The sequence below is a fragment of the Microcaecilia unicolor genome, chromosome 11 (assembly GCF_901765095.1).
Source record: "Microcaecilia unicolor chromosome 11, aMicUni1.1, whole genome shotgun sequence".
Taxonomy (NCBI): Eukaryota; Metazoa; Chordata; class Amphibia; order Gymnophiona; family Siphonopidae; genus Microcaecilia; species Microcaecilia unicolor.
The window spans coordinates 122,547,956-122,568,827 of NC_044041.1; the positions used below are offsets into that span (position 1 = coordinate 122,547,956).

At 44.5% G+C, this 20,872-nt stretch overlaps 1 protein-coding gene across 2 annotated transcripts in view; it reads right to left on the bottom strand.

Moving 5' to 3' along the window:
* CDC42BPG (CDC42 binding protein kinase gamma) overlaps positions 1 to 20,872 on the bottom strand; it is a 205,206-nt gene that overhangs the window by 52,847 nt on the left and 131,487 nt on the right. For both annotated transcript variants that reach the window (XM_030217950.1, XM_030217951.1), the window contains exons 15-23: positions 20,037 to 20,284; positions 19,572 to 19,677; positions 17,526 to 17,650; positions 17,043 to 17,157; positions 15,230 to 15,378; positions 15,057 to 15,145; positions 14,443 to 14,492; positions 10,373 to 10,471; positions 6,173 to 6,241 (exon numbers count right to left, since the gene is read on the bottom strand). In XM_030217950.1, coding sequence (XP_030073810.1) covers positions 6,173 to 6,241; positions 10,373 to 10,471; positions 14,443 to 14,492; positions 15,057 to 15,145; positions 15,230 to 15,378; positions 17,043 to 17,157; positions 17,526 to 17,650; positions 19,572 to 19,677; positions 20,037 to 20,284 — 1,050 coding nt within the window. The remainder of the gene's footprint in view (positions 1 to 6,172; positions 6,242 to 10,372; positions 10,472 to 14,442; positions 14,493 to 15,056; positions 15,146 to 15,229; positions 15,379 to 17,042; positions 17,158 to 17,525; positions 17,651 to 19,571; positions 19,678 to 20,036; positions 20,285 to 20,872) is intronic.

Here is a 20,872-nt window from a genome sequence, read left to right on the forward strand (position 1 = left end):
AATGCTCTGCTCAGTGTGCTGTGGCGGCTGAGAAAGCAAACAGAATGTTAGGTGTTATTAGGACAGGAATGGAAAACAAAAGTGAGGATGTTATAATGCCTTTGTATTGGTCCATGGTGCGACTGCACCTCGAATATTGTGTTTAATTCTGGTTGCCGCATCTCAAAAACGATATAGTGGAATTAGAAAAGGTACAGAGAAGGGCGACGAAAATGATAAAGGGGATAGGACGACTTCCCTATGAGGAATGGCTGAAGCGCCTAGGGCTCTTCAGTTTGGAGAAGAGACAGCTGAGGGGAGATATGATAGAGGTCTACAAAATAATGAGTGGAGTGGAATGGAATGGGTAGACGTAAATCGTTTGTTTACTCTTTCCAAATATACTAGGACTGGGGGCATGCGATGAAACTACGAAATAGTAAATGAAATATGAATTGGAGAAAATTTTTCTTCACTCAACGTGTAATTAAACTCTGGAATTCGTTGCCAGAGAATGTGGTAAAGGCGGTTAGCTTAGCGGGGTTTAAAAAAGGGTCTGGACAGTTTCCTAAAGGAAAAGTCCATAGACCATAATTAAATTGATATGGGAAACTCCACTGCTTATTTCTGGGATAAGCATCATAAAATGTATTGAGCTTTTCTGGGATCTTGCCAGGTATTTGTGAACCTGGATTGGCCACTGTTGGAAACAGGATACTGGGCTTGATGGACCTTTGGTCTGTCCCAATATGGCAATACTTATGTACATTAGTTTATAGTGTGTCCCTAAAATGTGTTTAATGCCTTTACTGTTATTCTCACTTCTAAGGATTTTTACTGCTGCAGTCCTCACTGCAAAGATATATGAGAAGTGCATTGTATGTAATGTAGTCTCACATGTGATGCAGTCACACCTGCTTGTTTGTATAAAGTTTGTTACTAGTGGTCTATTCTCCTGCAAAGACCTCCTCTCTTTCTCAGCCAAGCTTGGCTCTTTTGTCTACTGCTATCATTTCCTGGTCATTCTTACTCTCTCTGTTCTGAAAGGTCAGCTGGGTATGTTCTCTCTCTCCAATTAAGGACTGCCCTGGGACCATCCCTGCCACCTGATGGTAGGCTCTGTCCCTATTGGTCCCTTTACCTCCTCCCTCCTTGGGCTTGTGTGAGCCCCTTCTTGACCTCCCCTTCAGTTGCCAGATGGGTGGTTTTCCTGCCCAATTGGGCGGTTTTCCGCGACCCGCTGCGGGTTGCGTTTTTTTGGGCTATTTTTTGGGGGGCGGGCGGTTTTTTTCCTCCGCCGGCTGTGGTTTTTTGCGCTGTGGGGGGCGTGGTTAGTGATGTCGGAGGGGTGGTTAGTTGGGGGAGTGGTTAAAGATGTCGGGGGCGGAGCTGATGACGGCGGGGGCGGGGTGTGAACTTTTTGGGCGGGTTTGGGGACTGGGTAATCGGCAACGCTGCTCCCCTTATGAGACATTCTCCATCTTGCTTCAGAAAGCACTTGTCCTACTACCCCCCACTACCCCCTCCTTGTAACGAACCCGTTTTTTTTTTACCTCATTCATTCTTTCTTTCTCATAAGATATTGCATATTCCAGCCACCCAGCTCTGAACTGCTTGCATCTGTTTAACTATTCTTCCACCTCTGCAATAAAGCTACTTCTCTTTAGATTTCCATCTCCAACCACTGATACAGCTCTCAGAATTACAGAGTCTCTTGCCCTGGGGGCAATACTTCTAAAGACCTACTGCTGTGAGTAAAGTATTTATATTTATTCACTAAAGTAAACTTTAGAAAATAAAGAGACTTCAAGTGTGTGGTGTTGTGCTGAGGTTATACTTCTAGGAAATGAAGGCTTCACTGATATTAAGCTTTAAAAGACCTAGACAGTGGGATACAAGAATGAATGAATGAATAAATAAATAAATAAAAATAATGCAAATGAAGGTTGTGAGGATGAAATTGTTGATCAAATCAAACGTCATAAAACATTGGAAGATCAGCAAACCAAAGAGGATGACACTATTGAGCGTGAATGAGTGAAACCAGGATGCTAGCAAATGTATTTCTAGATTAAAACTTTATTTCATTGAGGAAGGCAAAGAAGGCAGTCCTGTATCTGCTCTAGAAACCTGTGATGACTTTGTTCAGCTGCAGTCAATGAAGAGAGCTCATCAGGGTACACTTGATCAATTCCTCCAACATTAATAACATTTTCAAGGAAAATTTACCTGTGATTTGCAGCTTTTTGTTTTTGCTCGTCTGTGTTTTTGTTAAGAATATAAATACTTGTACTGTACTCATTTAGCACTATAAACCTTACATTTTAGTTTCGTTGGGGCAGCTGCTTACTGACATACAGTGGTGGAAATAAGTATTTGATCCCTTGCTGATTTTGTAAGTTTGCCCACTGACAAAGACATGAGCAGCCCATAATTGAAGGGTAGGTTATTGGTAACAGTGAGAGATAGCACATCACAAATTAAATCCGGAAAATCACATTGTGGAAAGTATATGAATTTATTTGCATTCTGCAGAGGGAAATAAGTATTTAATCCCTCTGGCAAACAAGACCTAATACTTGGTGGCAAAACCCTTGTTGGCAAGCACAGCGGTCAGACGTCTTCTGTAGTTGATGATGAGGTTTGCACACATGTCAGGAGGAATTTTGGTCCACTCCTCTTTGCAGATCATCTCTAAATCATTAAGAGTTCTGGGCTGTCGCTTGGCAACTCGCAGCTTCAGCTCCCTCCATAAGTTTTCAATGGGATTAAGGTCTGGTGACTGGCTAGGCCACTCCATGACCCTAATGTGCTTCTTCCTGAGCCACTCCTTTGTTGCCTTGGCTGTATGTTTTGGGTCATTGTCGTGCTGGAAGACCCAGCCACGACCCATTTTTAAGGCCCTGGCGGAGGGAAGGAGGTTGTCACTCAGAATTGTACGGTACATGGCCCCATCCATTCTCCCACTGATGCGGTGAAGTAGTCCTGTGCCCTTAGCAGAGAAACACCCCCAAAACATAACATTTCCACCTCCATGCTTGACAGTGGGGACGGTGTTCTTTGGGTCATAGGCAGCATTTCTCTTCCTCCAAACACGGCGAGTTGAGTTCATGCCAAAGAGCTCAATTTTTGTCTCATCTGACCACAGCACCTTCTCCCAATCACTCTCGGCATCATCCAGGTGTTCACTGGCAAACTTCAGACGGGCCGTCACATGTGCCTTCCGGAGCAGGGGGACCTTGCGGGCACTGCAGGATTGCAATCCGTTATGTCGTAATGTGTTACCAATTGTTTTCGTGGTGACAGTGGTCCCAGCTGCCTTGAGATCATTGACAAGTTCCCCCCTTGTAGTTGTAGGCTGATTTCTAACCTTCCTCATGATCAAGGATACCCCACGAGGTGAGATTTTGCGTGGAGCCCCAGATCTTTGTCGATTGACAGTCATTTTGTACTTCTTCCATTTTCTTACTATGGCACCAACAGTTGTCTCCTTCTCGCCCAGCGTCTTACTGATGGTTTTGTAGCCCATTCCAGCCTTGTGCAGGTGTATGATCTTGTCCCTGACATCCTTAGACAGCTCCTTGCTCTTGGCCATTTTGTAGAGGTTAGAGTCTGACTGATTCACTGAGTCTGTGGACAGGTGTCTTTCATACAGGTGACCATTGCCGACAGCTGTCTGTCATGCAGGTAACGAGTTGATTTGGAGCATCTACCTGGTCTGTAGGGGCCAGATCTCTTACTGGTTGGTGGGGGATCAAATACTTATTTCCCTCTGCAGAATGCAAATAAATTCATATACTTTCCACAATGTGATTTTCCGGATTTAATTTGTGATGTGCTATCTCTCACTGTTACCAATAACCTACCCTTCAATTATGGGCTGCTCATGTCTTTGTCAGTGGGCAAACTTACAAAATCAGCAAGGGATCAAATACTTATTTCCACCACTGTAGGCATCCCCAATGTGTCCCAATTAACCAGAATCCACTCTATTAGGTTTTCAGTGGAAGCTGTGTGGTTAGGATCGTTTGCAATTTTTATTTTGTCTTCCTTTTTTCCTTTTCCAGCGCTGGATTGAACTGTCTCCATTGGTCAAAACAGCCAATTGTTACCACTATTAAAATTATAATCATTTACCTCAATGCAGGTTTCATGCCAAAAACATGGCCATTTTAGGTTTTAAATGTTAAAGTGTTTCAATTCTTAATTTTTACTCTTGTCTTTGTTCTTTTGTTGTTTTAACTATTTGCAATACTTTTATTGTATTACAGTCCTATTTTAATATATTTGAGACTTGCATTTAATAGCCAGGGTCACATCTTTGCTTGCTTTTTTGGACAGACTTTATCCCAGCCAGTAAGAACCAGGAGGAATTTTCTCGTGGTTATGATGCAGGACAATAAGTGGAAAAGGCTGCATCCCACTCTCTCATTAGAAAGAAAATTACATTGAAAATAACTGAACTATGTTACTTTGAGAAAAATTACATAAGAATGGAAAGTAGTTTAAATAGCTGTGAAATTTCATCTTAGGGATCTGGTACATGCAATTTTTCAAAACTACATTATTCTAATAGCAGAATACAATTCACTGTGGGGCTCATTTTCATAGAACATAGAAAAACGTAGGTAGATAAAGACCATATGACCTATCCAGTCTGCCCATCCATGCCATCTACTTTCCCTATCATTCCCTTAGAGATCCTTGTCTCAAGCTCTCTTGAATTCAGATACTGTTTTCGTTTCCAACACTTCCAGTGAGAGGCTGTTCCACAAATTCACCATTCTTTCCATGAAGACATATTTCCTCCAGTTACTTCTGAGTTTGCTCCCTTTCACCTTCATCTTATGCCTCCCCTTCCATTCCAGAGCATCCTTTCAATTGAAAGAGACTCACCACCTTTGCATTTATTCTACATAAGTATTTAAATGTCACTATCATATCTCCCCTCTCCTGCTTTTCCTCCAAACACAGTGATTGAAATTTGGGAATGATATGGACAAGAATTTGAAGATCTTGCTAACATATCCTAGAGACAGCTACCTCCTACAGTAAAGAATGTGTATATTACAGAGATTTTTTAGACTATCACATATTTTTGAAAGCTAAAAACATCCAAAAAGTGTCATAAAGCAGTATTTGGACATTTTTTTCACAAAAACCTTCAAATCAGTACTTTCAAAACCTATTTTTCAGACATTTTTCTATGCTGTTATTCTGCGGTGCGGCCAAATCTCAAGGGCGCGTGTTGAGGGTGGGATTTGGGCATTCCTGAGACTTGGTCGTTTTTCAGCCATAATGAAACAAAATAAAACCATCCAGGACTAAAACTAAGACGTTTTGAGCTAGACCTATTTTTATAACGGATAAGGCAGAAAAAGGTGCCCTAAATGATCAGATGACCACTGGAGGGTGACCCCCTAATACCCCCCCAGTGGTCAATGACCCCCCCCACTCCCCAAAAATGTGAATAAAAATATGACTTACCAGCCTCTATGACAGCCTCAGATGTTTAGTCAGGTCTATTAGAGCAGTATGCAGGTCCCTGGCCTAGTGTAGTGGTCATGCAATACACAGTGGGTACCCATATCCCTATCTCTCTCTTCCTCTCACATTTGTGGTGGAAACTGTGATCCCTCCCAAAGTCACCAAAACCCAACTGCATCCACATATAGGTGCCCCCTTTAACCGTAAGGACTATTGTAGTGGTGTACAATGTGGAACAGTGTGTTTTGGGTGGGTTTTGGAGGGCTCAGGGGACAAGGTAAATGAGCAAAGGTGAGATGTGCACCTGGGAGCATTTTCATAAAGTGCATAGAAGTGCCCTCTATGGTGCCCCATTGCTCTCCAGGGATGTCTGGAGGACCAGTCTACTAAAAATGCTGGTTCCTCCTACATCCCAACGGCATGAATATCTACATTTTGCACTTATTTGGGGTTGTTTTTTTTAAATGGACTAAAAAACAAAATATTCAAAGCACAAAACCTTGTTCGAAACAGTATTTTTGAAAAGAAAAAAAAAAAAGATAGACGTTTTTCTTGTTTGAGAATGACTTCCTTCCTATTCAGATTTTGGACGTCTTGTGCAAAACGTCCAAAGTCAGACTTAAGACATCATATCGAAAATGCCCCTCTACGTTTCCCGCACTTCTCTTCAAACTGTTTCAGGAAGTGCTCAGTTGCACGTACTTACCTCATGTGCCACTTGACCAGCCCCATCTGGGAAAACCATGAACTTCGGAGGTGATTTTGGCAACACCATCTGAGAAAGGAGTCAGAGAAAAAGAAAGTGAGGTTTATATTCATGGTTTCTTCCAGGAGCTACAACTTACTGTGGCCATCTTACTTATACCACCGTCTATCCCCTCAGTAGCCATCAGATGAAAGCCTTTATTGCAGCAGTCATGAGAAATAACTTACACAAGATAAGACCAACCCACAAAGATGGTGAGGCAGGGGCATAGCTACGCCCACCCAATTTTGCCTCAGGCCCACCCAGAAACACACATCCATTTCTTTCTCACCTTCTTCCACCCCTGCCGCGGCGCTTGCACTTTACTATTGGCGCTGGCAGCAACTCACAGATGCGGCGTCCTGCTCTGGGGCCTTCTCTCTGCCGTGCCTCTGTGTAAACAGGAAGTTGCATCAGTGCGGCGGCGGGAGGACTCAGGAGCAGGACGCTGCATCTACAAAGTGCAAGGCAGGCGCTGCGGCAGGGGTGGGAGAGAGGATCGCTGCAAACGGAAGGTATGTTGCTGCTCGAGGGCCCGCCGCGGCAATGATGTAGTCCGTGGAACTGGAAGAAGGCAGCGCGGGACCTCCCAGCCACATCATGCTGATGGCTCTGTGGCGCCCGACACGAACTTCCTGTTTCTGAGAGGGCGGGAGCCCCACCCTCACAGAAACAGGAAATCTGTGTCTTAGGGGTGAGACACCGCAGAGTTATCAGCGTGATGTGGCTGGGAGGTCCCGCACCGCCTTCCAAGGAAGGGCAGGACTGCTTCGTTGCTGGGTTTAATAATCATGGGTAAGGACTGTTGGCACTTGGCGGTTGAAGGGGAGAGAGCTGCTTTGGGGGACAGGAAGACTTCAGAGTGCCAGAGAACAAGAAGGGGAAAATTGGGCATAAGGAAGGACACCGAGGAGGACTGAAAAATAGAAGACATGCTGGATTGGGGGTGAGGAAAAAGGACACAGTGGAGGACAGAAAATAGAGGAGATGCTGAATTGGGGGTCAGGGATATAGGGAAGGAATGCTGCTCACAAGGGAAGGAATGGGGGGGGGGGGGGGTGGACACAGGGAGGAACAGGACTTAGGGCATGCTGGTTATGAAGGAAGAACGGTGGAAGATTTTGGATACCCAGCATGAATTCTCACAAGGGTTGCTGGATAAGTGAAGGAATGAGGGAAGGAATGGCGGAGGGGGGAAGAATGGATGCAGGGAAAGACTGGACACAGAGGGGTTGATGGAATGTGAGTCAAAGAATGGGAGAAGAATCTGAACACAAGGAAGGACAGGATGCAGGACGTTGGACATGAGGTAAGGAATAGGGGGAGATTATGGCCACAGGGAAGGATAAGAGCAGGGTCACAAAGGTGAGGTGCTGGACATGGGGGAGGATAGGAGCAAGGACACAGAGGGAGGATAAAGACATGGACACAGAAGAGAGATGGATGGTGGACATGGTGAGAGAAGAAAGGTCAAGGATATTGGAAAAAAAAAAGTTAAGAGAAGACAGAGGAATGCAGAAACCAGAGACAACATGATTAGAAAAATAACATGACCAGACAACAAAGGTAGAAAAAATTTTTAATTTTCTATTTAATGATTGGAATATGTCATGCATGAGAACTGAGCATGCCTATGGTGCCGAAGCCAGTGTCACTAGCATGGAGCAGTGCCTTTTTTTCCAAACGGGTCTGTGAGCTAGAGATCTTCACCAGCTAAAGTATTTCATTTTTTTTAAGTTAATGGTTGGGGGAGTGGGGGAAGGGAAGAGGAAATGCATGCCCACCCAACCTGCCCACTGGCCCACCCAAAAACTGCCTTCTGGCTACGCCACTGCGGTGAGGCCCATATATTCTCCTAGTTTCAATCTTGGTGGACAGCCCTTAGGTCCAAGGTCATCTCTGCCTTTCTCTTCTGTGCGTATCCTGGACTTTCTTGAATTTATAACTTTTGGCCCATTTCCTCTACTGGGAGGCTATTCTATGCATCTACCACCCTTTTTGAGAAGTATTTTGTTATCTTCCTCCTGAGTCTGTACTCTTGGAGCCTCATACTTTGAGGTTCTATAGTAACAAAAAATGTTAAAGGAAACATATGCTTGCTCTTTTCCTATGAAAACTGGTATAAATCCTGCAGGTAAAAAGAACCTGAGGCTTTGGAATCAGTGTGCCCAGTTTTCAGATAATTCCCGCCATTGCTGGCTCAAAGATGGTGCCAGCGATTGAGCGAACAATGGTGGGATGTTAATCCTTGGATATGATTTGATTTTTCCTGAAGCAGCAGTGAGAGTAGCGAAACAAGGCGCTCTTGTTGAAGAACGTTAAGAAGTACCAAGGGGAACTGGCAGTGCACTGTTTTTTTGTCAGATGGTGGAGTTTGAATTACTTCTCACCCATTACTACCCTCACCCGTAACTGTCTTGTCTGTCTGTATTATTTAGATTGTAAGCTCTTTTGAGCAGGGACTGTCTCTTTGTATCAGAGGTTCAGCGCTGTGTGCGTCTGGTAGCGCTATACAAATGCTAATAATAAGTGGCAGTTGCAGCTAAGTGATTTTTTGGGGGCTGGCCATGCTCTTTTGTTTTTTTCTATATATGTTCCTTTGATTTTGTGCCACTGACATTATATACAGTAAGCTTCTTGCTAGTTTTCAGTTTGATAGGTTAAAATGCAATTGTTAATCAAGGATTGGTTTAATTTTTGCACAAAAGCTTTGTATGTTCATTCACTTTGTTCTATTGTAATTTCATGAGAAAGAGGTGGGTTTTTTTTTTTTTTTTTGAATAAGTAGATTTTCTCCATTTTTGGGGGAGTTTTTAATGCTGATTCTTTTTTCCCTCTTCTTTTTGTTTTAAAATGGACCAGTGATAATACCTTACACTGCCTTGAAAGATGGTGGTGGTTGCAATACCTTGTGTGTGTGTCTCTGTCGGGAGATTTGAGATCTTGGTTGTTTAAAGTTAAGTTTAATATGAACAGGTGACTGAGATACAAAGTTTCAAACTATTTTTTGATTTAGCTTGACATTTGTTTACATAGTTTGGGGTTCCTTTTGAGGTAGTATAAGTAGTGTATTATGCCATACTTTGTATTGCTATTTGAATACTTTTACTGCTGTAATTGTCTATTGCTCATGTTTGATTTATTCTTATTGTACACCACCTTGAGTGAATTCCTTCAAAAAGGCGGTAAATAAATCCTAACAAATAAATAAATAATATAATAATATAATCTTTTTCCTTGCTTTTTTTTTTTTTTTTTACCATTGCTATGGAAAATCAATTTGGTCTCTTTTTCTTCTTATTTACTTTTGAAATAAAGATCTGTAGCCCTTAGTATTATTCCTTTTAAGTTTAGGCCATTGTTCTTCTACTTTACAAACATCTTCTCACACTGCACCATAAAGTTGGTGTTCTTGAAATCCAGGACCCTGACATTTTCTTTTATATCTAACTGCTTAGATGCCTATCCCAGGCCACTGCAGTATATCAAGAGCTGTAACCAGGGGCGTAGCCAGACTTCGGTGGGAGGGGGGTCCAGAGCCCGAGGTGAGGTGGCACATTTTAGCCCCCCCCCGGCATTGCCGCCCCCCCCCCATTGCTGACCCCCCGCCACCTTTCATGACCTCCCGCCCTCTCGACCCCCCCCTCCCACCGTGAACCCTCCCCCGCCGCCGCCTACCTTTACTTTTGCTGGCAGGGGACCCCAATCCCCGCCAGCCGACGTCCTCTTCGTCCTGCAGTCAGTGCAAAAAAGTCTTTGTTCTGTTGCATGCTGACGTTCTGTCCTCTGAGTCTGACGTCCTACACGTACAATGTGCAGGACGTCAGCATGCAACAGAACGAAGACCTTTTTGCACTGACTTCAGGACAAAAGAGGACATCGGCTGGCGGGGATTGGGGTCCCCCGCCAGCAAAAGCAAAGGTAGGTGGCGGCGGGGGAGGGTTCACGGGGGAGGAGGGGGGGGGTCGAGAGGGTCGTCAGGAGGGGGGTCTAGGACGATCTACGGGGGCTCAGGCCCCCTCAGGCCCCACGTAGCTATGCCACTGGCTGTAACATAAAATAAATAAAATAGCATACTATCAGTGGAACTCAGGCAACCATCTACCTTGACAATAAACAGTGAAAAAACTACTCTCTCCTTCTACCATTCCCACCACTCACATGATTGCTTCTCTTTGATCCTGCCTGTCTGTCCCCCTCTCCAGGTGATTTCTGATTCTCAGTCAGGTCCTGGGAACTTTGGAAAGTGATTGATTCTTTCTGTTGGGAGTGAAATACATAAGACATTACAACTGATCTAAGAAATTACAATACAATATGATATAATCTCTTAGATTGTAAGCTCTTTGAGCAGGGACCGTCCCTCTATGTTAAATTGTACAGTGCTGCGTAATCCTAGTAGCGCTTTAGAAATGTTAAGTAGTAGTAAGTAGTAGTAGTAGTAGTAGTAGTGAGTGCCCCTTTTACCCCTCAGTCATCTAGCGGTCCAACTGATTCTTTTGCCGGCTTCTTGCTTGTTATATACTTAAAAAACATTTTTACTATGTGTTTTTGCTTCCAACGCAATCTTTTTTCAAAGTCCCTCTTTGCCTTCCTTATCAGCGCTTTGCGTTTGACTTGACATTCCTTATGCTGTTTCTTACTATTTTCAGTAGGTTCCTTCTTCCATTTTCTGAAGGATTTTCTTTTAGCTCTAATAGTTTTCTTCACTTTTTAACCATTCCGGCTGTCGTTTGGTCCTCCTTCCTCCTTTTTTAATACACGGAATATATTTGGCCTGGGCTTCCAGGATGGTGTTTTTGAACAGCATCTCCGCCTGATGTAAATTTTTGACCCTCACAGCCACTCCTCTATTTTTTTTTCACTGTTCTCATTTTATTATAGTCTCCCTTTTTAAAGTTAAATGCTAACGAATTTGATTTCCTATGTATGCTTACTTCAAAGCTAATATCAAATCAGATCATATTATGATCATTGTTATCAAGCAGCCCCAGCACCATTACCTCCCGTACCAGATCATGCACTCCACTAAGGACTAGGTTTAGAATTTTTCCTGCTCTCATCGGCTCCTGTACCAGATGCTCCATAAAGCAGTCCTTGATTTCATCAAGGAATTTTACCTCCCTAGCATGCCCCGATGTTACATTTACCCAGTCAATATTGGGGTAATTGAAATCACTATAATTATTCAGAATGTGTAGGATAAATAATCAACAATAATCTCACAATCCTACCTACTATGCAACGTGTTTGAGGGACACACTGGTAGATCACATAAGAAAAAGTGGAGAAAAAAGACCTCAGGTCATTCAGCAACTCCTCATTCTTAAAGGACAAACCTTTTGTGTAATGAGGAAGCCTTATCAGCCATAGGTCTTAAAAAAACTCCACACTACTAAATTTCTCATTAACATTACCATGGATTCCAACAAGCAGATGCATGGGAGACAACTTTCATATATATTAAAGCTTGGCAAGAGTACTTATCTCTAGTGATGAATTCTTCCAAAGTCCAGCCCATGGGCGTAGCCAGACCTTGCCAGGAGGGGGGGCCAGAGCCCGAGGTGGGGGGACACTGTTAAGCTGCCTTCCCCCCTCCGGCAACCCCCCTCCCCCCTGCTCGATTGCGCCTCTTAACCCCCCCCCCCTCCCACCACCAACCCTCCCCCGCCGTCGCTGCCCGCCCCATGAAGTACCTTGTTTGCTGGCGGGGATCCCCAAACCCCGCCAGCCAAGAGTGTTCTTCAGCCTTTACTTCCTGCACGGGGCTACATGCACGGTGCAGGACGTAAGGCGTCAAAACCAGCTGATCCTTCAGACGAACTTCCTTGAATGAAGGCGCCGGAGTCTACTAACTCCGGCGCTGAAGAACACTCTTGGCTGGCGGGGTTTGGGGATCCCCGCCAGCAAACAAGGTAAATCATGCGGTGTCGGGGCGGGCGGCGATGGCAAGGGAGGGTTGGTGGCGGGAGGGGGGTCATCGGCAGGGGGCCAGGGGTGAATCTGCGGGGCACCAGGCCCCCTCAGGCCCCACGTAGCTACGCCACTGGTCCAGCCTTATATCCAATATGCTCTTGGCGTTCAAAAAGTCCCGAAAGGGAAACCCTGTTTTGCTGAACAATATAGCTGCTTCAGGGGAATCTTTCAAAATTACAGCAAATCCAAGCCTTTAACATTTCTCCATCTCCAAGTCTCACTGGAACAGAAAATAGCGGACGGCTTCAATTCACCCGCAAAATGTTTATATACTCAGCGTCTGACGTCATTCCACACTTGTCCAATCAAATGGGTCAATGGTCAAAGAAACACTTTCCACTCTATTGCAACATTTAAACCATTGGGTATGACAGTATGTAGATCAAATATACAGTGCTGCTCCCTTTGTCTTAAAATCCGTCTGATATCTCCCTTCCTTTCCGTTATTCTCATTTGCTCCAATACAATACATCTCAGATCTGCAAATTGATGTTGATAATAGAGTGGAAAGCGTTTCTTTGACCATTGACCCATTTGATTAGTGAAGTATTGTCCTGGGAGGGATCTCACTGTTGTGGCTCAGCGCTGCACAGATGACTTACATGGCTTGATTACTTTGCAAGACTTACTGCGGTGTGTTCGTAATATTACTAAATGGACTTGCAGTGCAGAGCTAAGAGAATGTCAGGCTAGAGTGATCTACAGAGCATATACTTCCCAGTCGCGATTATATCAGATGGGAGGGGTAGAATCTCCACAATGTAATAAATGCGAACGCTCACCAGATAATTTTTATCATGCTATATGGATTTGTCCAGCAGTAAGAGCTTTTTGAATAAGGGTGGTGCGGTATTTGGGATACGAACCAACAGGTGCGTTTGAGGCCTGAGGGAATTCTCCTGGGAGGGACCGCGCCGTTGGGGCTAGGACTGTTCACCAAAATCTTTTTGTTCATAAGGCTTGTTTAGCGGGTAAGAAATGTGTACTTGCCAATTGGACCTCGCAAAGGGCTCCTGCATATTGGCAGTGGCGCAACAGACCATGCTTTGCTTGAGTTGGAACTTAGAGACTCTCAACATAACTTTAAGGCGCAGCATCAATTCTACTTGACTTGGGAATCCTACATTACCAGATTGGCACACCGTGCACGTAGTCATATCCTCAATCAACGGAGCTCTTTCTAATACTTGATTAGATCTTTCTGTGTTGGAGGGCAGAACGGCTTATTTGAAGGACATTCTTAGGTATTTGTCTTTCTGTTCTGGAGAGGGATGAGGGATGGGTTAGGTAGTGGGTTACTGGAAGGGTCTTGGGGGGGGGAAGGAGTGGGGGGTTGAGTTAGTTGAATCTTTGGTGGTTTGGGATTAATGGGGATCAATGTGGGGGGGCTATAAGAGTCCAAGCTCTCTACACAGGTAACACAGTATTAGTTGTGGTTTGCGGGGTATACTGATGTTATCTATAAAATGAAAATGGTTGTATAACCAATGCCACGGTTTATTTGTTTATGTCAATAAAAAGTCTTTACATAAGTTGGGGAGGATAGAAAATGTTAAAACTTTGATGAACGATATACCACCTAACCTTTGTTCAGTATGTTTATTGGTGGAATTTGTTGGCAATGTTAACATGCTTAATCATCAATAAAAATTGTTGAAACATAAAATGAATCGTAGAAAATATTTAATCACTCAATATATAATAATAAGCTCTGGAATCTGTTGCCAGAGAATGTGGAAAAAGCTGTTAGTGTAGCAGTGTTTAAAAAAAGGTTTGGATAAGTTTTTAGAAGAAAACTCCTTAAGCTGTTATTTAGGCAGACTTGGGGAAAATCCACTGCTTATTCTTGGGATAAGCAACATGCTGGCCTTCAGTCTGTTCCAGTACAGCAATGCTTATGTTCTTATAACTTGATCACCTGACTATAGAGTCCTTGCACTGAGGAACTTTCAAACCAAATTGGGATCAGACAGGATGGGTCAGAGACTTGTTAAAGGTCAGACAGTAAGTGCTGGTGATATTAATGGGAACAGGGCCACCTGAGTGTGCAGGTGTTAGAGCTCTAGGTTCCCACTTACAAACAATCACACATGATTTCCATTGGTAAAAGTGGGATTAGAATTTGAGTACGCATCCATTCCTTTCATTCTCTATCCCTCTTGACTCTAGAACCAGCAAATATTGTGCCATCTTTGGCCAGTAATATCACAACTAGGGCTGTACTTTCTTTGCAACATACTGGACTGGGCACTTACCTCTAATCTGAATGGTAAGAAAGGAATGAGGGGTCCTTGCTGCTTCACACCTGCATGAAAAGGTTGGGAAGGTGAAGAAATAAAATGAAGCTGTGGAATTTGTTTTTGAAAAATGTGGTGAAGATAGTTATCTGGGTTTAAAAAAGGGATGGCCAAGTTACTGTAGGAAAAGTCTATAAACTGGTATAAGTTATGAGGACTTGGTAAACTCACTGCTTATGTCTGGGAGTGAGCAACAAAGAATTGATTTACTCATTGGGATCTTACCAAGCACTTGTAACCAGGATTGGCCATTGTGAGACAGGATGCTGGGCTTAATGGACTGTTGGTCTTACCCAGAATGGCACATCTTATGTTCTAATGTAAAGAATAAAGAGGGTTCATGCCTCATCAATTCCTTAACTGTGCTGTATAAAGCAAGACTAAACTGATGCCTCCAAGTCTTTTTTTAAACTTTAGGGTCCTGAATAAGGCATTTAGGGAATTAAAAAGAAAAGTGCACATATATTGGTTGTAAACATTCCTTAGTCATACAATTTTGAGACTGCAATAGCTCCAGGTATATACTGATACTCAAGTGGCACCTGGTCACTCTTGCCTTGCCCAATACTTACTGCTAGAGGTAGAGACTTTCATATCCCTCCGCAGTTTCTCCATCTCCTCCTGAAGCCTCTGGGACATCTCCTCTGCCTCCTGCAGTTTGCTTAAAAGAAAAAGAAGAGGAAGTGAAGAGATTAACCCCCAGAGGCAAGTAACTCACTGTGATAAGCAGATGGCTGGCACTCACCACTCTGTGATGTGACTGGCAGCCTTCAGCTGGTTTAGTTCCTCTTGTACGGCCTGTTTCGCCCGGATCTCAGCTTCCAGTGCAGACTGCAGTTCCAGCCTGGCTGAGGCCTCCATCTTCTGTAGACGTCGGGCCTTCCACTGCACCTCCTGGCCATCCAACACAGACACCGCAGTGAAAAACAGGGAGAGAGATATTTGAAAGAGGGGGGGGGGGAAAGGCGTCCATCAATTACAGATTACGAATGATATAGTACTTGGAAGACTAAATGATAACAAATAAACTGTGGCATTAGTTATACAACCATTTTCATTTTATAGATAACATCAGTATACCCCGCAAACCACAACTAATACTGTGTTACCTGTGTAGAGAGCTTGGACTCTTATAGCCCCCCCCCCCCCCACACACTGATCCCCATTAATCCCAAATCACCAAAGATTCAACTAACTCAACCCCCCCTCCTTCCCCCCCCCCCCAAAGACCCTTCCAGTAACCCACTACCTAACCCAACCCTCATCCCTCTCCAGAACAGAAAAGACAAATACCTAAGAATGTCCTTCAAATAAGCCGCTCTGCCCTCCAACACAGAAAGATCTCATCAAACACAGTCTGATCCAGACCTGGTTCTGTACCCACCCCCACTGTATGCTGGTATTTAAACATAAATAAATAAAGCAGGGAGGGACTATAAAGAGAGAGATGAAACTTCAAGTTCCATAAATGTAATATGTGCAAAACCAGGACTTGCCATCTTGTCTGCACTCTCTGAAGTCATTTGTTCACTCTATTGCCTGTCACTGCCTTCCTCATCACCCCCATCCTCCTCCCCATGTGTGCAATGAATCTCCCCTTCCTTGGAAATGTAAGAATAGAAAAATGCAATTAGAGGTCGATCTTCAAAAAACAAACAAACATGTGGTTAATTCTGTAGTTAACTGCATAAATCGTTTGGGCTGAAAATTTGAAACTCAGCACATAACTTAGCTAGACATCAGGATGTCCGGCCAAAAGCTGTATGTGTTTAGGAGGAGAACCAGGGCCAAAACTTACCAAGACTGTGCCAATATTCAGCACTGTTTGGATAACTTTATTCAGTTACACAAGATAGCATAATAACTGTCTTACTCTTCACTTAATTTAGCAATTTAAGTTTAGGACTGTGTATTCAGCAGTCTGACTCAGTGTGGCTGAAAATACACTTAAAAATTCAACTGGCAGCGCTCAGCGTTTTGCTGACCATTGCCGGCATTCAATTCCGGGCCATGTCTGAGCTTTAGCATTCAATTTCCAGGTTTGCAGAGCTGACTAGCACTTAAGCAGCTATGGGGCACTATATAAAGACAGGACAGTATTTGTGCAGTTACCGTAGCAGGTTAACTACTAAATATCGGCATTTAAACGGTCAAATTTTGAACCCGCCCCCCCCCCCCCCAAATAGCCAGTTTTGAGATAGGTGCTAACCGGACATTTTCAGCGGTACTAACTGATTAAGTGCAACTGAAAGTGACCGGTAAGTCCCAAAGAAGTGATTTAACTGGCCAGGACCAGTTTCTGGCCAGTTAAATCACTTTGAATATCGGCCCGCCAAATTACTAATCCAGATGCTGTAAAGTGGCAACCACCCCACTAAATATTGACCTCTTGGATAATACACAGTTTTAGTCTCACCGGCCACTAGGAGGCACAATCCTAAGTTTGCTCTTTATACCAGGAAGTAATCAGCAGTTCCAATACTGCTTGGTAGTAGAAGAGATTGAGGGAAGAGAGGGGAATCTCAGCTACTCTGACACCCTCTTGCACAGCCTCTCACCATGGGTTTGGCCCCTGGACTCTGGCCACAGCTGCTTTTCAGGGTCTCCAGCTCCTCTGTCAACTTCTCAGAGAATGCCTGCAAGTACAGACGGGACTCCTTCTCATCACTCACCCTGAACATGGGTCAAAAAAACAAATGTATAAATAAATATTAAACAGAGAGGAAGCGAGAGAGACAGAGAATACATAAGAAATAACAGGAAAAAAGAAAATGCAAAACCATGGCTTCGAATCTATTTTCTGCAGACATCTGTCAGTCCTATGACTCAGTGGCTCTCTTCATATGAACATAAGAATAGCCATACTGGGTCAGACCAATGGTCCATCTAGCCCAGTATCCTGCTTCCAACAATCCAGGTCACAGGTACCTGTCAGAAATCCAATTAGGTACCTTGGAAGAGATGCGGCTGCATCACAGGATGACTTAGAAGTAGCCCCTACCCGAAGGGACCTCAGAAGCTCTCCCCACCCTCCAGCTCACCACTGTAGGATGTCTTTGATCTGTGCTTCCCTGTAAGCCAAAGCCTCACTCTTCTCCTCCAAGGACCGCAGCTCCTCTGCCAGCTGCTTGCTGGTGGCACTTAGCTTCTCTCTGTCTTCCACCATCTGCCATTGGAGATACAGGTAGAAGCTGTTTAGAACATTGTGATCCTCTTCCTCTCCACATCCAGAGCCGGTCTTAGCAAGTGCGGGGCCCTGTGCAGACCAATTTGGTGGGGCCCCACCCTATCCCCGCCCCATTGATAAGATTATTCCATTTTTAGAACATCTTTTATTTATGAAATTTCAAATAAAGACAAATGAAGCTAAACTTGTACAAAAAAACTGATTGAAATAATAAGCAAAATCCTATCATGAAACCCTCCCCCCCCCCCCCAGAAATTATTCAGTTCAAGTCCACTACAATTAGTAGTTCCAATTCTCATAACAAAGGAGAATAAAGGAAAAATATTAAGAAAAGATCCAGTACTTTCAAATTCCCTTATTACTCTGTAACCCATCAAACCAGAGAGGCAAGTAGCCAAAATAGATGTAAGTAAGTGCAAGGTTCCCATTAAAGACAAAACCACAACACATTTACAGTACCAAATGTTTCCATAAATCAGCTATATTACAGATAGACTGACTGACTGTCCCAAATCTAGTCCTCCCTCCCCTCCATGATCCATCCATCCATCCATGTCCAGCAAATCTCCTCTCCCCTGCCCCCTCCAGGCTCCAGCCATCCAAATCCAGCAATTCTCCTCTCCCCTGCCCTCCCCTCCATGTCCAGTGATTTGCCCAACAGTCACGTTCTCAATTCTAAATTATATCAACAATGAATGTGATATTATATACATACATGTCTAGCCTCAGTATCCCAAAATCACCAGCTCTGGAGAGGAGCTAATTGCATATCATAACACTAAAATCTCTGTCCCTTGCCCTGCACTTCTTCCAGCACAAGAAAAATGCAGGATGGACCAAATCTTGCAAAGAAAGTCAGGTGCATAGAAGTGCAGTGGAAGATTCTATAGATTAGAGCTGCTCTCTTGTGGCAAATCTTGGTGTGGTGCGCTGCATGACAAATTTTGAGCCATTCTGCCTCATTCTATTTGGTCTTTAAAGACTGAAGGGAAGATTTCACTCAGAACACAGTCCAACAAGCAACAGTATATGGTCAAAATGTTTTTGATTTTCCTGTCTTGTGCACATAAGGATCGGGGTTAGGGTGCTGGTTGCATCTATGGTTTTGGTTAGGATAGGATTAGTGTTCCGGCCCAGATACATTATATGCTACATGGACCGTGCAAGGCTTTATCTGCCATCATCTGCTGTGTTACTATGGGTTAGGGTTAGGGTTCCAGCTACACATAAGGGTTGGGTTCTGATTGCACAGAGGGATGGGAGCACTTGGACTCGGGGAGGAGGCGCCGTAGGACAGAGCAGAATGATGCTGCCCAGGGCCGGTGTGTAAACTATTTATAAAACATTTACCTGGCTGGGGACCCACTTTAATTTTAAAAGGTTCCTTATAAGAAAAGCTATCATACCTTGCCTTAATGGCACAAACTTCTGTAGCCCTGCTCCACTTTAAGATACATGCACTCGCAGCACAGCGATGGCTACCTCCGACCAGGCTCCAGCTTTTCCCACTCAGTGACTCCCGCCCTCGCAAAAACAGGAAATACCTCATCAGAAGGCGGGACACTGAGTGGGAAGTGAAAAGCTGGAGGTGAGCCGTCGCTGCAACTGTCTGTCGGGACCGTCGCTGGCTCGCTGCAACTGTCGGGGTCCGGTCCGGGGAACTCAGCTGACGGTGGGCTCAGCGGGCCCAAGTGGGGGGTGGGCGCCGGTGGCGGGAGCGGAGCGGCCGAGTGGGATCATGATGCGGTCCGAGCAGAGGTCGGAGGCAGAGTTGAGGCACGCCGCGCAGGGCCCCCTTAGGCGCGGGGCCCTATGCGGCCGCCTCTGCCTAACACCGGCCCTGTCCACATCCATCTCTACCCTTTTTTTTCACCATGAAAGCTCTTCCTCCCTTCCTCACCTGCTCCAATTCATGAGCCTGCTTCCTGTTCTCCTCCTGTAGAAGGCTCTTCTCCCTCTCAATCTTCTCCACTGCTTCCAAGACTGCTTCCTCCTTATTCCGGTTGCTGACACCCCAAAAAGCCAGAGGAAGAAGTAGAGGGGGATCACAAAAGACAGATATGGGGTGAGAATTAGTTTCAGGGTTGCTGCACATCCCCTTTCCACAGAAAATTTATCTCCTCTACAACTAAAGGTTGCAATGATCTAGGAATGAAACTTCATTTCAGTTTCCCCAATGCACCAGCAAAAGAACATAATCAACTTCTGTCTCCTCACTCATCCCTCCCCTCCCCCCACCCCCACCCCAGCAGCATCTGCAATAACCGTTACAAGTGAAATCCTTTCAAAGAAAACAATGACAAAGGGATAAAAAACAAACATGACATTTGAAACTTTACTATAACCAGACTTTGGTTGTCCTCACCTGGCACTCCTCATCTTTTCCAGCCTCTCCTGTGCAGCCTCAAACTTGTCCTGCAGGGCACGCCGCTGGCTCTCCACCTCCTGCAGCTCTCTACGCAGGCTGTTAACCTCACTGGAGAGTTCTTCCTCTCGCCTCGCTAGTTCCTTTTCCATGGATGTACACCTCTTCTCCAGTTCTGCCCGTACTCGGGAGAGCTCGTCAATGTGTTGGGAGTTGCTAACCCCTGGGGAGGGCATGGCCTGTTTCAGCTGTGGGACAGAGATGCATTAAGGGTCACCAGTCCCAACTCATGCAAGTAGTGTTCAAACTGACTGACACCCAGGGGAACACATACAGTAAGAAAACTGAAGTGGTCCAGAGGAAGGCGACAAAAATGGTATGGGCTTTGAGCCAAAAATGTTTGAGAAGAGACTGGAAGACCTGAATATGTATACCCTACAGGAGAGGAGGGACAGGGGAGATATGACACAGATGTTTAAATACTTGAAAGGTATTAATAAAGAAACAAATATTTTCCAGAGAACGGAAAATGGTAAAACTAGAGGACATGAATTGAGGTTGTGGGGTGATAGACTAAGGAGTAATGTCAGAAAATTCTTTTTCACGGAGAGGGTGGTTGATGCCTGGAATGCCCTCCTGAGGCAGGTGGTGCAGAAAATAAAATGGCGGCAGAATTCAAAAAGGCATGGGATGAACACAGAGGATCTCTAATTAGAAGATGAATGGTATAAAAATACAAAACTTAAAAGGTTGCATATGTGTTTGCACGTGAGGTGGTGCTTAGATGGCAACTCTGGCTGTAAATACTGAGCTGGCTGTTATATCCCACATACAGC